This window comes from Oncorhynchus kisutch, unplaced genomic scaffold (assembly GCF_002021735.2).
Source record: "Oncorhynchus kisutch isolate 150728-3 unplaced genomic scaffold, Okis_V2 Okis01b-Okis20b_hom, whole genome shotgun sequence".
NCBI classification, from domain to species: Eukaryota; Metazoa; Chordata; class Actinopteri; order Salmoniformes; family Salmonidae; genus Oncorhynchus; species Oncorhynchus kisutch.
This window is the reverse complement of record NW_022261978.1, coordinates 474,838-491,224: the sequence shown is the minus strand read 5'-3', so window position 1 is coordinate 491,224 and position 16,387 is coordinate 474,838. Positions and strand designations below refer to the sequence as shown.

The 16,387-nt window shown below is 46.2% G+C and overlaps 2 protein-coding genes across 2 annotated transcripts; both read right to left on the bottom strand.

Moving 5' to 3' along the window:
* Positions 1-1,651: 1,651 nt before the first annotated feature.
* On the bottom strand, positions 1,652-3,282 carry LOC109886449 (protein turtle homolog B-like). Its single transcript, XM_031811040.1, has 4 exons — positions 2,722-3,282; positions 2,189-2,545; positions 1,796-2,047; positions 1,652-1,659 (listed from the first exon to the last, which is right to left on the bottom strand). Exons 1-4 carry the CDS (start codon positions 2,993-2,995, stop codon positions 1,652-1,654), a joined length of 891 nt encoding a protein of 296 aa, XP_031666900.1. The 5' UTR covers positions 2,996-3,282.
* A 177-nt stretch (positions 3,283-3,459) lies between these two features.
* LOC116358797 (nodulation protein O-like) lies at positions 3,460-8,692 on the bottom strand. The gene is made up of 3 exons (XM_031810986.1): positions 6,983-8,692; positions 5,451-5,528; positions 3,460-4,406 (listed from the first exon to the last, which is right to left on the bottom strand). The coding sequence occupies exon 1, from the start codon at positions 8,320-8,322 to the stop codon at positions 7,315-7,317; it is 1,008 nt and encodes a 335-aa protein (XP_031666846.1). The 5' UTR covers positions 8,323-8,692; the 3' UTR covers positions 3,460-4,406; positions 5,451-5,528; positions 6,983-7,314.
* Positions 8,693-16,387: the final 7,695 nt, after the last annotated feature.

The following is a 16,387-nucleotide window of genomic DNA, read 5'->3' as shown; positions in this document are numbered from 1 at the left end:
CAGGACATCCTCTTTCTGGGGTCGAGGCAGTTGGATGGTCGAGTACAGAGGCACTTCATGGATACTGGAGCCAGAGAAGTAGATGCTGGCGTAGTGAACATCATCCTGGCTGTCTGTGTCTGCTCTCTGTGCTGCATTAGGGGTCATGGCCATGCCTGCGACGTTGACATGAACAAGACATGAGTTTACCTGATGGGGAAACAAAATTCCATTTGTTCCATTGTGCTAGAGAAGCCTAATCAAGCGCAGTATCTGAAAGAAAACTAAAAAATATGATGTGATCTTAACTCACCTGTCCATTGTCTGCTGTGTCCCTCTTGACAGAGGTGGATGTGGAGGCCTTCTTCCTGTTTCGCACATGAACGTGGGAGTAATTGACAGAATGAATGAATAAACAACAATTAAGCTAGTAACATATCAGAATGATAAAGTGAAATGACAAGATGCTCACCTGAACCACATGAAGCCAGAGAGACAGAGGATGAGAACCAGAACAAGCACTGTGATACCTGTAGCTGCATTCTTCACAGATGTTTCTTTCCCTAAACCAACATGGACAACATGAATACACGTGTACCATATAGCGTAGCCTGAAATATTTGAATGATTAAACCATATTTGACCTGCTATAATTATCAATTGAGATGTAGAATTCTGGGCACCAACTTCATTCACAGCCTCACAGTAGTATTCTCCTCTGTCCTCAGAGATCAGGTTAGTGATGCTGTAACTCTGTCCTGATGCTTTTGGTGAGGTTACATTCTTCTTGTACCAGGTGTATTTGTCCACAGGTGGGTTGGCATCACAGCTGCAGGTCAGAGTCACTGAACTGCCCTCCACTATTCCACCAGAGGGACTGACTGACACTGAGGTGTTTTTGGGGGCATCTGGTGTTGACGAAGACAGAGGGGTAAGTGTACACAGTCAACATCATGCTGCCACTTCAACAATAGGTTCTGACGTAACCACACCAAGACAGTCTTAAAGAAGGCACAACAACACTTTTTTCCCCTCGGGAGACTGAAAAGATTTGGCATGGGTCCCCAGATACTCAAAAGGTTCTACAGCTGCACCATCGAGAGCATCCTGACCGGTGGCATCACCGCCTGGTCTGGCAACTGCTCGGCATCCAACCCTAAGGTGCTACAGAGGGTAGTGCGTACGGCCTAATACATCACTGGGGCCAAGCTTCCTGCCATCCAGAACAGCAAACGGTACCGAAGAGCCAAGTCTAGGTCCAGAAGGCTCCTTAACAGCTTCTTCCCCCAAGCCATAAGACTGCTGAACAATTCATCAAATGGCCACCTGGACTATTTACAGCTACTAGCTGTTTATTACCTATGCATAGTCACTTTATCCCTACCTACACGTACAATTTACCTTGACTAACCTGTACCCCCGCACATTGACTCGGTACCGGTACCCCCTTTATTGAGCCTCGTTAGTGTTATGTCATTTTATGCGTTACCTTTTATTTTTGACTTTGTTAATTTAGTAAATATTTTCTTAACTCTATTTCTTGAACGGCATTGTTGGGTGAGGTCTACACCTGTTGTATTTGGTGCATGTGACAAATTCAATTTGATTAGATTCGATGAGACTAGATCTCTGGTCCTCTTTCTTGCAAACACGTGACATTGATCTTAATCTATTAACCATCTGCAGCACCAAAAAGCGAGCAAATTCATTGTGCGGTTTGGGGGTATTTCAAGTTCAGGAGTTTAAAAGAACTCAACTCAATACAAGAGCACACACAGTACAAGTTTAAAACGGTCATTTATTTACAAATACTTACAAATGACAGTGAGAGTCTCGTCAGCAGAGTGGAGATTCTCATATCCTTTTGCAATACAGGAGTAGCTGCCTGCATCCTCTCTGCTGACTGGGTCTAGGAACAGGTAGTTATCTTGGGTGTTCACGAGTTGTCCATTCTTGTACCAGATGTAGGTGGGGTTGGGGTTGTCAGTCAGAGTACAGGTGGTTCTACAGGTCAGTATCACCGCCTTTCCTTCTGTCACCATGGCAGAAGACGCCTTCACCTGCAGGCCTGGGATTAAAAATACCGTAGTACGTTCCTTCACAACAATTCTAATCATATAAAGCAAAACATTCATATTATACAGACTGCCATTCCCACTAAGGTCAAAATACTTGAATGTAACTGATTAGGCATCACATAATGGTGTACCTGTGACAGACAGCCTGACACGCTCCTCTCTTTGAAGGAAATTATACCAATCGAGTTGCGTCCGAGTCTTGAATGTGAACCAGTACTCAGCTGAGTCACTCTCTCTCAGGTCTGTGATTCTCAGGGTGCAGTCTTTCTCTTTAGTTCCAAGGTACTCAGCACGACCTGCATACTCTGGCACCGAGCTCAGGATTTTAGGCGCTTCATTATATTTCTCTTGGATATACCAGTTTGGTTCTGAGACTACATGATAACTTGGATGTTGATATGTGCAGGGCAGTTCCACTGTTGACTCCTTCAAGGCACAGATACTCTGATGGATGTAAGTCACGTTGAAACAGTTCTGACCCAGAACACCTAAAATACCAAAGTAACCCATCGGTTTCATCAATTAGTCAATTATCTTTAAATCAGTTCATTCAGGACTGAACAATAACACTTCAGTGATAGTAAGAATCATGGTAAGATGCAAATTTCAAAATATGAATAATCCTAATAATCTTTTGCAAAAAATACTGAAGTTACAGACTCACACACTGCAGGAGAGTGCAGATCCTCGTGGCCTTTTACAGCACAGGAGTAACTGTGTGTAAAATAACTGATAACAGAGTATTGTTGAATGGTGGGTTCATCTAGACGTTGTTCATTCCTGTACCAGATGTAGGTGGGGTTGGGGTTGTCACTCAGAGGACAGGTGGATCTACAGGTCAGTGTTACCCTCTGTCCCCACACTGCGTTGCTGGGAGACACCATAACTTGGCTTTTTTGTCCACACTTTGTTGCCGTAGTTGCTGATTTGAGTGTCATAAGAATCCATAGAGAAGTGTCACTCAGTGAGGTGTGAAAGACTTATCCTTAATTGTTTAATGACATTTTCGAATTGTATGTAGGTCTATGGTAAAGCTAGCTTACCTTGGTTAGTCTAGCGTACTGTAGGTAGATATATACAGGGCCTTCGGAAACGATTCATACGCCTTATTCCACTTTGTTGTTTTACAGCCTAAATTATAAATGGATTAACTAGATTTGTTTCTCACCCATTGGGGTGGCAGGGTAGCCTAGTGGTTAGAGCGTTGGACTAGTAACCGGAAGGTTGCAAGTTCAAACCCCGAGCTGACAAGGTACAAATCTGTCGTTCTACCCCTGAACAGGCAGTTAACCCACTGTTCCTAGGTCGTCATTGAAAAGAAGAATTTGTTCTTAACTGACTTGCCTGGTTAAATAAAGGTAAAATCTACACACAATAATGAAAGTGAAAACACGTTTTTATTATTTATTGAATTTATTGAAAATGAAATACAGAAATATCTCATTTACACAAGTATTCACACCCCTGAGTCAATACTTTGTTGCAGAACCTTTGCCAGTGATTACAGCCGTGAGTCTTTCTGGGTAAGTCTAAGAGTTTAGCACACCTGGATTGTACAATTTGACCATGATATATATTTTTTAATCTTCAAGCTCTGCCAAATAGTTTGTTAATCATTGCTAGACAACAAGTCTCTCTCAGATCAGCCCTGGGAGATTGAGTAACAAACAGAGCTGTGTCCCTGTTGCCCAACACATTTAACCTCGCCACAGTACTTAATAGTAGTGGCACCATTCCTAATAGTATAGGGTGAAACGTTAAAAAATAACCGACTGTAGCAGCCCCTTAGATTGTTTAATATCATTTTTATTTTACCTTTATTTAACCAGGTAGGTCAGTTGAGAACAAGTTCTCATTTACAACTGCGACCTGGACAAGACAAAGCCGTGCGACAAAAACAACAACAGTGTGATGTCCATCACTCTGGAGGGTAACTAGCTAACGCCACTCTGGCTGGTAACTTTAGTGGTAGCTACCTCCATCGATTGAATTTACGTTAAAACCAAAAGCGAAAATGACAGTCATTCTGGGGTATGGAACAATCCTCTTCCAGATATAGTATGTCCTCTTATTCCAATGTATGTTAACTTCTGAATTCGGCTCTTCTCTACTCGTTATCGTTCTTCTCCTTCTGCAACACACCCGCCTACGCACTCACTCGCGCCACCTCTCCCCAGGTCCTTTCAGCCGGTCGTGACGTCACCGGGCTCATAGTGGTTTTGGAAAGTCCCTAAACAAATCAGCAGTGCGGCTGGGCAGGGTTGTGTGTGTTTCGGGGGGACGCATGGCTCTCGACCTTCGCCTCTCCGGAGTCCGTAAGGAAGTTGCAGCAATGGGACAAGACTGCAACTACCAATTGCGTAGAAAAAGTGGTAAAAGTAAAACAATATATATATATATAAGTCCCTGAACAGAACAGCAAAAGCCATATCCCTAGACTCCACCACAAGTGGTATTCAGTGATGTGTTGTGTTGGATTTGCCCCAAACATAACACTTTGTATTCAGAACAAAGTACATTTCTTTGTCACATTTGTTTCGCAGTTTTACTTTAGTGTCTTATTGCAAACAAGATGCACATTTTGGAATATTTTTTATTCCTTTCAGGCTTCCTTCTTGTCACTCTGTCATTTAGGTTAGTATTGTAGATGAACTACAATGTTGTTGATCCATCCTCGGTTTTCTCCAATCACAACCATCACAACCATTATACTCACCATTAGCTCATCCCTGAGCGGTTTCCTTCCTCTCCGGCAATTGAGTTAGGAAGGACGCCTATATCATTATAGTGACTGGGTATATTGATACACCATCCAAAGTGTAATTAATAACTTCACCACACTCAAAGGGATATTCCATTTATTTGTATTTTTCCCACCTACCAATAGGTGCCCTTCTTTGCGAGGCATTGGAAAGCCTCCCTGGTCTTTGTAGTTGAATCTGTGTTTGAAATTCAGTGTGTTTGAAATTCCGTGTTCGACTGAGGGACCTTACAGATAATTAATTGTATGTGTGGGGTACAGAGATGAGGTAGTCATTCAAAAATCATGTTAAACACTATTATTGCACACAGAGTGAGTCCATGCAACTTAAGCACATTTTTACTCCTGAACATATTTATGCTTCCATAACAAATGGGTGGAATACTTATTGACACAAGACATTTCAGCTTTTCATTTTTTATGAATTTGTAAAACTTGCTTAAAACATAATTCCACTTTGAAATGATGGGGTATTGTATGTAGGACACAACATCTCAATCTCAATGAATCTTAAATTCAGGCTGTGATAACAAAATGTGAAAAAAAGTCAAGGAGTGTGAATACTTTCTGAAGGCACTATATGTAGATTGAACAATACAGAGAAAGAGGGTAAGAAATGAATGAGTCCATACCTGCCACAGACCAGAGAAAGACCACCAACACACTTCCTGCTGTTCTCAAGGCCATTGTTGCATCTCCCACCCTGCAGTCTTAGACACATAAAGGTAGACAACTAAAACACTTGATAACTGGCGAAATAACTACACCTGATACTTAGCACACAGTGTTAAGGGTGTGTAAGGGAGGCGAAGTCAGGTGCAGGAGAGTAGCGTGTAGTAACAGACACACTTTTATTCCGATCCAAAACGACAGCACAGAATACAATAAACCCACATAACATACAACAATTTCACACAAAGACATGGAGGGGAACAGAGGACTAAATACATGCAATGTGATTAGGGATCAGGTGTGTATGGAACAAGACAAAACAAATGGAAATAAGAAAAATGGAGCGGTGCTGGCTAGAAAGCCGGTGACGCCGAACAAGGAGAGGAGCCGAAGTGACACACAGCATGATTATTAATGTATTGGTCTGAATCTGTTTTATTCTCAGAGGGGGGGGGGGGGGGGGGGAGGGGGGGGGCTGTCTTGTAACAATTTAAGTCTCATGCAATATAGTCCTGCATTGAACACCACATATAGGCTACTTGTAGGCTATATCATAGAAATTAAAAGCTATTTCCATGTGAAAATGTTATAGGATTTGCTCCATTGGTTTTGTTGGTAGGTCTACTTTATGCTCCAATAACCACAATAGCCGGCTAGTAGGCTATATGTGGTGTTCAATGCAGGCCTACATTACATGAGACTTTTAAATGTGTTTTTACCTCATGAAAGGCTTGGCATGAATTAATTCATATTTTACTTGGTCTGTAACTGTAAGGGTAAAGCCTCAGTGTTCACTGTAAATGTGTGCTGGAGGTTGCACACAATTCTCACAATGTTCAAGTTTCCACTCACAAGACCTCAAATTTGCTCAGTGCCCCAAAACATTAGAGGGAACATGGGTCAGGACACAAGTAGCTGATACAGAACTATACTTCCTTTTTAAGACCGTCTACACCGAGTATACAAAACATTAGGAACACCTGCTCAGGTGACCAGGGGAAGCTATGATCCCTTATTGATGCCACTTGTTAAATCCACTTTAATCAGTGTAGATGAAGGGGACTAGACGGGCTAAAGAAGAATGTTTAAGCCTTGAGACATGGACTGTGTACATGTGCCATTCAGAGGGGCTGAATGGGCAAGACAAAATATTCATTAAGTGCCTTTGAACGGGGTATGGTAGTAGGTGCCAGGCGCACTGGTTTGTGTCTACAACGGCAACGCTGCTGGGCTTTTCACTCTCAACAGTTTATCTTGTGTATCAATAATAGTCCACCACCCAAAGGACATTCAGCCAACTGTGGGAAGTATTGGAGTCAACATGGGCCAGCATCCCTGTGGAAGGCTTTCGGCACCTTGTAGAGTCCATGCTCTGACAAATTGAGGCTGTTCTGAGCGTAAATGGGGGGGTGCAACTCAATATTAGGAAGGTGTTCATTCTGCAGAACAAACCACCAAGAACAAGTAGAATGGTAATGTAAAAGGTACTTACAGAGCGAAGAGAGGAGTTTGGTAGGAGACCTTATACTGGCTGTGTGAAACAGAAGAGTGTGAGTTCTGTGGTTGACACCAACCAGATGTACTGAGGGTCTAAGATGTTGATGCACAGCTGGCTTCCTGTACCCTTGATGCCTTTTCCTGACAACCAACACGCCACTGAAGTGCTTATAAACAACATGTGAACATAATTGGACCGTACCAATAGGCCTGTGGTTTCTCTGCACTTCTGTAGGTCTCACCAGCTACACTAAAACATGTTTCCAGTGGACTGTACTACATCGCTCTCTACTGGCATCTCAACAACACAACAGCCATCAATGTTTCTCAAAAACAGTCTATTTTGCAACAGACAGGCACTTCCTGGTTTCTGTGGTGGATGCCTGTGTAGTGAACATCATCCTGCTCGCCTGTGTAGTGAACATCAATCTGCTCGCCTGTGTAGTGAACATCATCCTGCTCGCCTGTGTAGTGAACATCATCCTGCTCGCCTGTGTAGTGAACAACATCCTGCTCGCCTGTGTAGTGAACATCATCCTGCTCGCCTGTGTAGTGAACATCATCCTGCTCGCCTGTGTAGTGAACATCATCCTGCTCGCCTGTGTAGTGAACATCATCCTGCTCGCCTGTGTAGTGAACATCATCCTGCTCGCCTGTGTAGTGAACATCATCCTGCTCGCCTGTGTAGTGAACATCATCCTGCTCGCCTGTGTAGTGAACAGCATCCTGCTCGCCTGTGTAGTGAACATCATCCTGCTCGCCTGTGTAGTGAACATCATCCTGCTCGCCTGTGTAGTGAACATCATCCTGCTCGCCTGTGTAGTGAACATCATCCTGCTCGCCTGTGTAGTGAACATCATCCTGCTCGCCTGTGTAGTGAACATCATCCTGCTCGCCTGTGTAGTGAACATCATCCTGCTCGCCTGTGTAGTGAACATCATCCTGCTCGCCTGTGTAGTGAACATCATCCTGCTCGCCTGTGTAGTGAACATCATCCTGCTCGCCTGTGTAGTGAACATCATCCTGCTCGCCTGTGTAGTGAACATCATCCTGCTCGCCTGTGTAGTGAACATCATCCTGCTCGCCTGTGTAGTGAACATCATCCTGCTCGCCTGTGTAGTGAACATCATCCTGCTCGCCTGTGTAGTGAACATCATCCTGCTCGCCTGTGTAGTGAACATCATCCTGCTCGCCTGTGTAGTGAACATCATCCTGCTCGCCTGTGTAGTGAACATCATCCTGCTCGCCTGTGTAGTGAACATTATCCTGCTCGCCTGTGTAGTGAACATCATCCTGCTCGCCTGTGTCCACTCTCTTTGCTGCAGTATAGGTCATGGCCTGATGTAGTCAGGTGGTTAAAACACATTGCTGTATTCATTTCTATCCACTAGATGAAACTGTCCATTTAAGAGATCAGTAAATCATGTGTACAAGGTGTTATGGGATTGCGCCTGCACATTGTGTAAGAGCGAGAGCAAGAAATTACATTGGAGAGCTGTTGTAATCCATTATGGGTCCAATATGACTTATTATGGGTCCAATGTAACTCACCAGCATTATGACCAGGAATACAACTTTCCCGAATTGGATCCTTTGTTCATACCCCCCAGGGCAATTGAACTTATCCCAGAGGCTGCTCCAAGATGACGCTGGCGGAGAAGAGTTATTCGGAGTGGACTTTTAGTCAGCCATCACTAGCTGGCCTCCACCCGGTTACTCAACCCTGCACCTTAGAGGCTGTTGCCCTATATAGACATGGAATCACTGGTCAATTTAATAATGGAACACTAGTCACTTTAATACTGTTTACATATTGTACTGCTTTACTCATTTCATATGTATTGTTGGGTTCTGAGAATATGAAATGTTAGTTATTCATGTCACTGATGGAGTGCTAAGGTTTAGAGGCTCTACACCAGAAGCTAAGGGTTATAGGAGGAAGGTATATAGTGGGGTAGAGGTCAGGTTAGACGAAGTGAGGAAGAACAGATATCACTAAGGTTCTGTCGAGCAACAGGGATGCATTGGCTGTTCGGTTGTGGAGGAGGAGACTCAGCCTTGGAGAAAGAGTTAAATATCAGTACTTGTGTGAGATTTTTTGGGGGGTCTGAATTACAGCTGTAATAACCCTTTGGGAAGAATTAAACTTGGTAAAGCTTCTCTAGTGTCAGTGAGTTGTCAGAGTACAGGTGGTGCTACAGGTCACTTTGAGTTGGTGTACCAGATGTAGGTGGAGTTGTCAGAGTACAGGTGGTGCTACAGGTCACTTTGAGTTGGTGTACCAGATGTAGGTGGAGTTGTCAGAGTACAGGTGGTGCTACAGGTCACTTTGAGTTGGTGTACCAGATGTAGGTGGAGTTGTCAGAGTACAGGTGGTGCTACAGGTCACTTTGAGTTGGTGTACCAGATGTAGGTGGAGTTGTCAGAGTACAGGTGGTGCTACAGGTCACTTTGAGTTGGTGTACCAGATGTAGGTGGAGTTGTCAGAGTACAGGTGGTGCTACAGGTCACTTTGAGTTGGTGTACCAGATGTAGGTGGAGTTGTCAAGAGTACAGGTGGTGCTACAGGTCACTTTGAGTTGGTGTACCAGATGTAGGTGGAGTTGTCAGAGTACAGGTGGTGCTACAGGTCCCTTTGAGTTGGTGTACCAGATGTAGGTGGAGTTGTCAGAGTACAGGTGGTGCTACAGGTCCCTTTGAGTTGGTGTACCAGATGTAGGTGGAGTTGTCAGAGTACAGGTGGTGATACAGGTCCCTTTGAGTTGGTGTACCAGATGTAGGTGGAGTTGTCAGAGTACAGGTGGTGCTACAGGTCCCTTTGAGTTGGTGTACTAGATGTAGGTGGAGTTGTCAGAGTACAGGTGGTGCTACAGGTCCCTTTGAGTTGGTGTACCAGATGTAGGTGGAGTTGTCAGAGTACAGGTGGTGCTACAGGTCCCTTTGAGTTGGTGTACCAGATGTAGGTGGAGTTGTCAGAGTACAGGTGGTGCTACAGGTCCCTTTGAGTTGGTGTACCAGATGTAGGTGGAGTTGTCAGAGTGCAGGTGGTGCTACAGGTCCCTTTGAGTTGGTGTACCAGATGTAGGTGGAGTTGTCAGAGTGCAGGTGGTGCTACAGGTCCCTTTGAGTTGGTGTACCAGATGTAGGTGGAGTTGTCAGAGTTCAGGTGGTGCTACAGGTCCCTTTGAGTTGGTGTACCAGATGTAGGTGGAGTTGTCAGAGTACAGGTGGTGCTACAGGTCACTTTGAGTTGGTGTACCAGATGTAGGTGGAGTTGTCAGAGTTCAGGTGGTGCTACAGGTCCCTTTGAGTTGGTGTACCAGATGTAGGTGGAGTTGTCAGAGTGCAGGTGGTGCTACAGGTCACTTTGAGTTGGTGTACCAGATGTAGGTGGAGTTGTCAGAGTGCAGGTGGTGCTACAGGTCCCTTTGAGTTGGTGTACCAGATGTAGGTGGAGTTGTCAGAGTACAGGTGGTGCTACAGGTCCCTTTGAGTTGGTGTACCAGATGTAGGTGGAGTTGTCAGAGTACAGGTGGTGCTACAGGTCACTTTGAGTTGGTGTACCAGATGTAGGTGGAGTTGTCAGAGTACAGGTGGTGCTACAGGTCACTTTGAGGTAGTGTACCAGATGTAGGTGGAGTTGTCAGAGTACAGGTGGTGCTACAGGTCCCTTTGAGTTGGTGTACCAGATGTAGGTGGAGTTGTCAGAGTGCAGGTGGTGCTACAGGTCCCTTTGAGTTGGTGTACCAGATGTAGGTGGAGTTGTCAGAGTGCAGGTGGTGCTACAGGTCCCTTTGAGTTGGTGTACCAGATGTAGGTGGAGTTGTCAGAGTTCAGGTGGTGCTACAGGTCCCTTTGAGTTGGTGTACCAGATGTAGGTGGAGTTGTCAGAGTACAGGTGGTGCTACAGGTCACTTTGAGTTGGTGTACCAGATGTAGGTGGAGTTGTCAGAGTTCAGGTGGTGCTACAGGTCCCTTTGAGTTGGTGTACCAGATGTAGGTGGAGTTGTCAGAGTACAGGTGGTGCTACAGGTCACTTTGAGTTGGTGTACCAGATGTAGGTGGAGTTGTCAGAGTGCAGGTGGTGCTACAGGTCCCTTTGAGTTGGTGTACCAGATGTAGGTGGAGTTGTCAGAGTTCAGGTGGTGCTACAGGTCCCTTTGAGTTGGTGTACCAGATGTAGGTGGAGTTGTCAGAGTACAGGTGGTGCTACAGGTCACTTTGAGTTGGTGTACCAGATGTAGGTGGAGTTGTCAGAGTTCAGGTGGTGCTACAGGTCCCTTTGAGTTGGTGTACCAGATGTAGGTGGAGTTGTCAGAGTGCAGGTGGTGCTACAGGTCACTTTGAGTTGGTGTACCAGATGTAGGTGGAGTTGTCAGAGTGCAGGTGGTGCTACAGGTCCCTTTGAGTTGGTGTACCAGATGTAGGTGGAGTTGTCAGAGTACAGGTGGTGCTACAGGTCCCTTTGAGTTGGTGTACCAGATGTAGGTGGAGTTGTCAGAGTACAGGTGGTGCTACAGGTCACTTTGAGTTGGTGTACCAGATGTAGGTGGAGTTGTCAGAGTACAGGTGGTGCTACAGGTCACTTTGAGTTGGTGTACCAGATGTAGGTGGAGTTGTCAAGAGTACAGGTGGTGCTACAGGTCACTTTGAGTTGGTGTACCAGATGTAGGTGGAGTTGTCAAGAGTACAGGTGGTGCTACAGGTCACTTTGAGTTGGTGTACCAGATGTAGGTGGAGTTGTCAGAGTACAGGTGGTGCTACAGGTCCCTTTGAGTTGGTGTACCAGATGTAGGTGGAGTTGTCAGAGTACAGGTGGTGCTACAGGTCCCTTTGAGTTGGTGTACCAGATGTAGGTGGAGTTGTCAGAGTACAGGTGGTGATACAGGTCCCTTTGAGTTGGTGTACCAGATGTAGGTGGAGTTGTCAGAGTACAGGTGGTGCTACAGGTCCCTTTGAGTTGGTGTACTAGATGTAGGTGGAGTTGTCAGAGTACAGGTGGTGCTACAGGTCCCTTTGAGTTGGTGTACCAGATGTAGGTGGAGTTGTCAGAGTGCAGGTGGTGCTACAGGTCCCTTTGAGTTGGTGTACCAGATGTAGGTGGAGTTGTCAGAGTACAGGTGGTGCTACAGGTCCCTTTGAGTTGGTGTACCAGATGTAGGTGGAGTTGTCAGAGTACAGGTGGTGCTACAGGTCACTTTGAGTTGGTGTACCAGATGTAGGTGGAGTTGTCAGAGTACAGGTGGTGCTACAGGTCACTTTGAGTTGGTGTACCAGATGTAGGTGGAGTTGTCAAGAGTACAGGTGGTGCTACAGGTCACTTTGAGTTGGTGTACCAGATGTAGGTGGAGTTGTCAGAGTACAGGTGGTGCTACAGGTCCCTTTGAGTTGGTGTACCAGATGTAGGTGGAGTTGTCAGAGTACAGGTGGTGCTACAGGTCCCTTTGAGTTGGTGTACCAGATGTAGGTGGAGTTGTCAGAGTACAGGTGGTGATACAGGTCCCTTTGAGTTGGTGTACCAGATGTAGGTGGAGTTGTCAGAGTACAGGTGGTGCTACAGGTCCCTTTGAGTTGGTGTACTAGATGTAGGTGGAGTTGTCAGAGTACAGGTGGTGCTACAGGTCCCTTTGAGTTGGTGTACCAGATGTAGGTGGAGTTGTCAGAGTACAGGTGGTGCTACAGGTCCCTTTGAGTTGGTGTACCAGATGTAGGTGGAGTTGTCAGAGTACAGGTGGTGCTACAGGTCCCTTTGAGTTGGTGTACCAGATGTAGGTGGAGTTGTCAGAGTGCAGGTGGTGCTACAGGTCCCTTTGAGTTGGTGTACCAGATGTAGGTGGAGTTGTCAGAGTGCAGGTGGTGCTACAGGTCCCTTTGAGTTGGTGTACCAGATGTAGGTGGAGTTGTCAGAGTTCAGGTGGTGCTACAGGTCCCTTTGAGTTGGTGTACCAGATGTAGGTGGAGTTGTCAGAGTACAGGTGGTGCTACAGGTCACTTTGAGTTGGTGTACCAGATGTAGGTGGAGTTGTCAGAGTTCAGGTGGTGCTACAGGTCCCTTTGAGTTGGTGTACCAGATGTAGGTGGAGTTGTCAGAGTGCAGGTGGTGCTACAGGTCCCTTTGAGTTGGTGTACCAGATGTAGGTGGAGTTGTCAGAGTACAGGTGGTGCTACAGGTCACTTTGAGTTGGTGTACCAGATGTAGGTGGAGTTGTCAGAGTTCAGGTGGTGCTACAGGTCCCTTTGAGTTGGTGTACCAGATGTAGGTGGAGTTGTCAGAGTACAGGTGGTGCTACAGGTCACTTTGAGTTGGTGTACCAGATGTAGGTGGAGTTGTCAGAGTGCAGGTGGTGCTACAGGTCCCTTTGAGTTGGTGTACCAGATGTAGGTGGAGTTGTCAGAGTTCAGGTGGTGCTACAGGTCCCTTTGAGTTGGTGTACCAGATGTAGGTGGAGTTGTCAGAGTACAGGTGGTGCTACAGGTCACTTTGAGTTGGTGTACCAGATGTAGGTGGAGTTGTCAGAGTTCAGGTGGTGCTACAGGTCCCTTTGAGTTGGTGTACCAGATGTAGGTGGAGTTGTCAGAGTGCAGGTGGTGCTACAGGTCACTTTGAGTTGGTGTACCAGATGTAGGTGGAGTTGTCAGAGTGCAGGTGGTGCTACAGGTCCCTTTGAGTTGGTGTACCAGATGTAGGTGGAGTTGTCAGAGTACAGGTGGTGCTACAGGTCCCTTTGAGTTGGTGTACCAGATGTAGGTGGAGTTGTCAGAGTACAGGTGGTGCTACAGGTCACTTTGAGTTGGTGTACCAGATGTAGGTGGAGTTGTCAGAGTACAGGTGGTGCTACAGGTCACTTTGAGGTAGTGTACCAGATGTAGGTGGAGTTGTCAGAGTACAGGTGGTGCTACAGGTCCCTTTGAGTTGGTGTACCAGATGTAGGTGGAGTTGTCAGAGTACAGGTGGTGCTACAGGTCCCTTTGAGTTGGTGTACCAGATGTAGGTGGAGTTGTCAGAGTACAGGTGGTGCTACAGGTCCCTTTGAGTTGGTGTACCAGATGTAGGTGGAGTTGTCAGAGTACAGGTGGTGCTACAGGTCACTTTGAGTTGGTGTACCAGATGTAGGTGGAGTTGTCAGAGTACAGGTGGTGCTACAGGTCACTTTGAGTTTGTGTACCAGATGTAGGTGGAGTTGTCAGAGTACAGGTGGTGCTACAGGTCACTTTGAGTTGGTGTACCAGATGTAGGTGGAGTTGTCAGAGTACAGGTGGTGCTACAGGTCACTTTGAGGTAGTGTACCAGATGTAGGTGGAGTTGTCAGAGTACAGGTGGTGCTACAGGTCACTTTGAGTTGGTGTACCAGATGTAGGTGGAGTTGTCAGAGTGCAGGTGGTGCTACAGGTCCCTTTGAGTTGGTGTACCAGATGTAGGTGGAGTTGTCAGAGTACAGGTGGTGCTACAGATCCCTTTGAGTTGGTGTACCAGATGTAGGTGGAGTTGTCAGAGTACAGGTGGTGCTACAGGTCCCTTTGAGTTGGTGTAACAGATGTAGGTGGAGTTGTCAGAGTACAGGTGGTGCTACAGGTCCCTTTGAGTTGGTGTACCAGATGTAGGTGGAGTTGTCAGAGTACAGGTGGTGCTACAGGTCCCTTTGAGTTGGTGTACCAGATGTAGGTGGAGTTGTCAGAGTACAGGTGGTGCTACAGGTCCCTTTGAGTTGGTGTACCAGATGTAGGTGGAGTTGTCAGAGTTCAGGTGGTGCTACAGGTCCCTTTGAGTTGGTGTACCAGATGTAGGTGGAGTTGTCAGAGTACAGGTGGTGCTACAGGTCAGTGTCAGATTCCTCTGCCCCTTTGTCACTCACTCCCTACATCACAAGGGACTTGCTGTGGGGTCGTACTCTGGTGACCTGGTCCTCATGCTCAGAGCGGTGTATGTGTCACTGTTAGGATCAGGCGGACTCTCTGTTGGAGAGAGACACACACAGAGTCATGGGTAACTGCATACGTGGACTGTGTCTGGAAGTGGGCGTTCTGAAACAAGTGGGAGGCTCAACATCAGTGGGTGTATTGAATCCTAACCGCTAATTTGGCAGATTGGTTGCCACCAAAGACTGTTTAAAGTGACTGCTTGCTGCTTCCTTGTAGCATTTTAACTAAGCCTACCTCTTTTCCTAACCTGCTAGGTTAGGTATCCTAACCTGACACGTTAATTATCCTAACCTGCCTAACTCAAATCAAATGGTATTTGTCACATCCGCAGAATACAACACCTTACAGTAAAATGCTTACCAACAATGCAATTCAAGAAAGAGTTAAGAAAATATTTACTAAATAAACTAATGTAAAAAAAAGTAACAAGAAATGTAAATAATAATAACGAGGCTATATACAAGGGACACCGGTACTGAGTCAATGTGCGGGGGTACAGGTTAGTTGAGGTCATTTGTAAAGTGACTATGCATAGATAATAAACAGCGAGTAGCAGCAGTGTAAAAACAGGAGGGGGGGGGGGGGTCAATGTAAATAGTCTGGGTGGCCATTTGATTAATTGTTGTAAAACTTTTTGAGGATCTGGGGACCCATGCCAAATCTTTTCAGTGTTGTGAGGGGGAAAAGGTTTTGTCGTGCCCTCTTCACAACGGTCTTGGTGTGTTTGGACCATGATAGTTTGTTGGTGATGTGGACACCAAGGAACTTGAAATTCTCGACCCGCTCCACTTCAGCACTGTCGATGTTAATGGGGGCCTGTTCAGCCCTTCTTTTCCTATAGTCCCCGATCAGCTCCTTCCTCTTTCTCACATTGAGGGAGAGGTTGTTGTCCTGGCACCACACTGCCAGGTCTCTGACCTCCATATAGGCTGTCTCTTCATTGTCGGTGATCAGGCCTACCACTGTTGTATCGTCAGAAAACTTAATGATGATGTTGGAGTCGTGCTTGGCCACACAGTCGTGGGTGAACAGAGTACAGGAGGGGACTAAGCACGCACCCCTGAGGGGCCCCAGTGTTGAGGATCAGCGTGGCAGATGTGTTGTTGCCTACCATTACCACATGGGGGCAGCCCGTCAGGATGTCCAGGATCCAGTTGCTGAGAGAGGTGCCCAGTCCCAGGGTGATTAGCTTAGTGATGAGCTTTGTGGGCACTATGATGATGAACGCTGAGCTATAGTCAATGAACAGCATTCTCACATAGGTGTTCATTTTGTCCAGGTGGAAAAGGGCAGTGTGGAATGCGATTGAGATTGCATCATTTGGGGATCTGTTGGGGCGGTATGCGAATTGGAGTGGGTCTAGGATTTCTGGCATGATGGTGTTGATGTGAGCCATGACTAGCCTTTCAAAGCACTTCATGGCTACCGGCGTGAGTACTACAGGGTGGTAATCATTTAGGCAGGTTACCTTTCTTGGGCA

Coding starts and splice junctions, on each gene's coding strand:
- LOC109886449 (XM_031811040.1), bottom strand. CDS start 2,995: ATGACACTCAAATCAGCAACTACGGCAACAAAGTGTGGACAAAAAAGC. Junction 2,546..2,721: donor TCTGCACTCTCCTGCAGTGT/GTGAGTCTGTAA, acceptor TTGGTATTTTAG/GTGTTCTGGGTCAGAACTGT. Junction 2,048..2,188: donor TGTCAGGCTGTCTGTCACAG/GTACACCATTAT, acceptor TTTTAATCCCAG/GCCTGCAGGTGAAGGCGTCT.
- LOC116358797 (XM_031810986.1), bottom strand. CDS start 8,322: ATGACCTATACTGCAGCAAAGAGAGTGGACACAGGCGAGCAGGATGAT.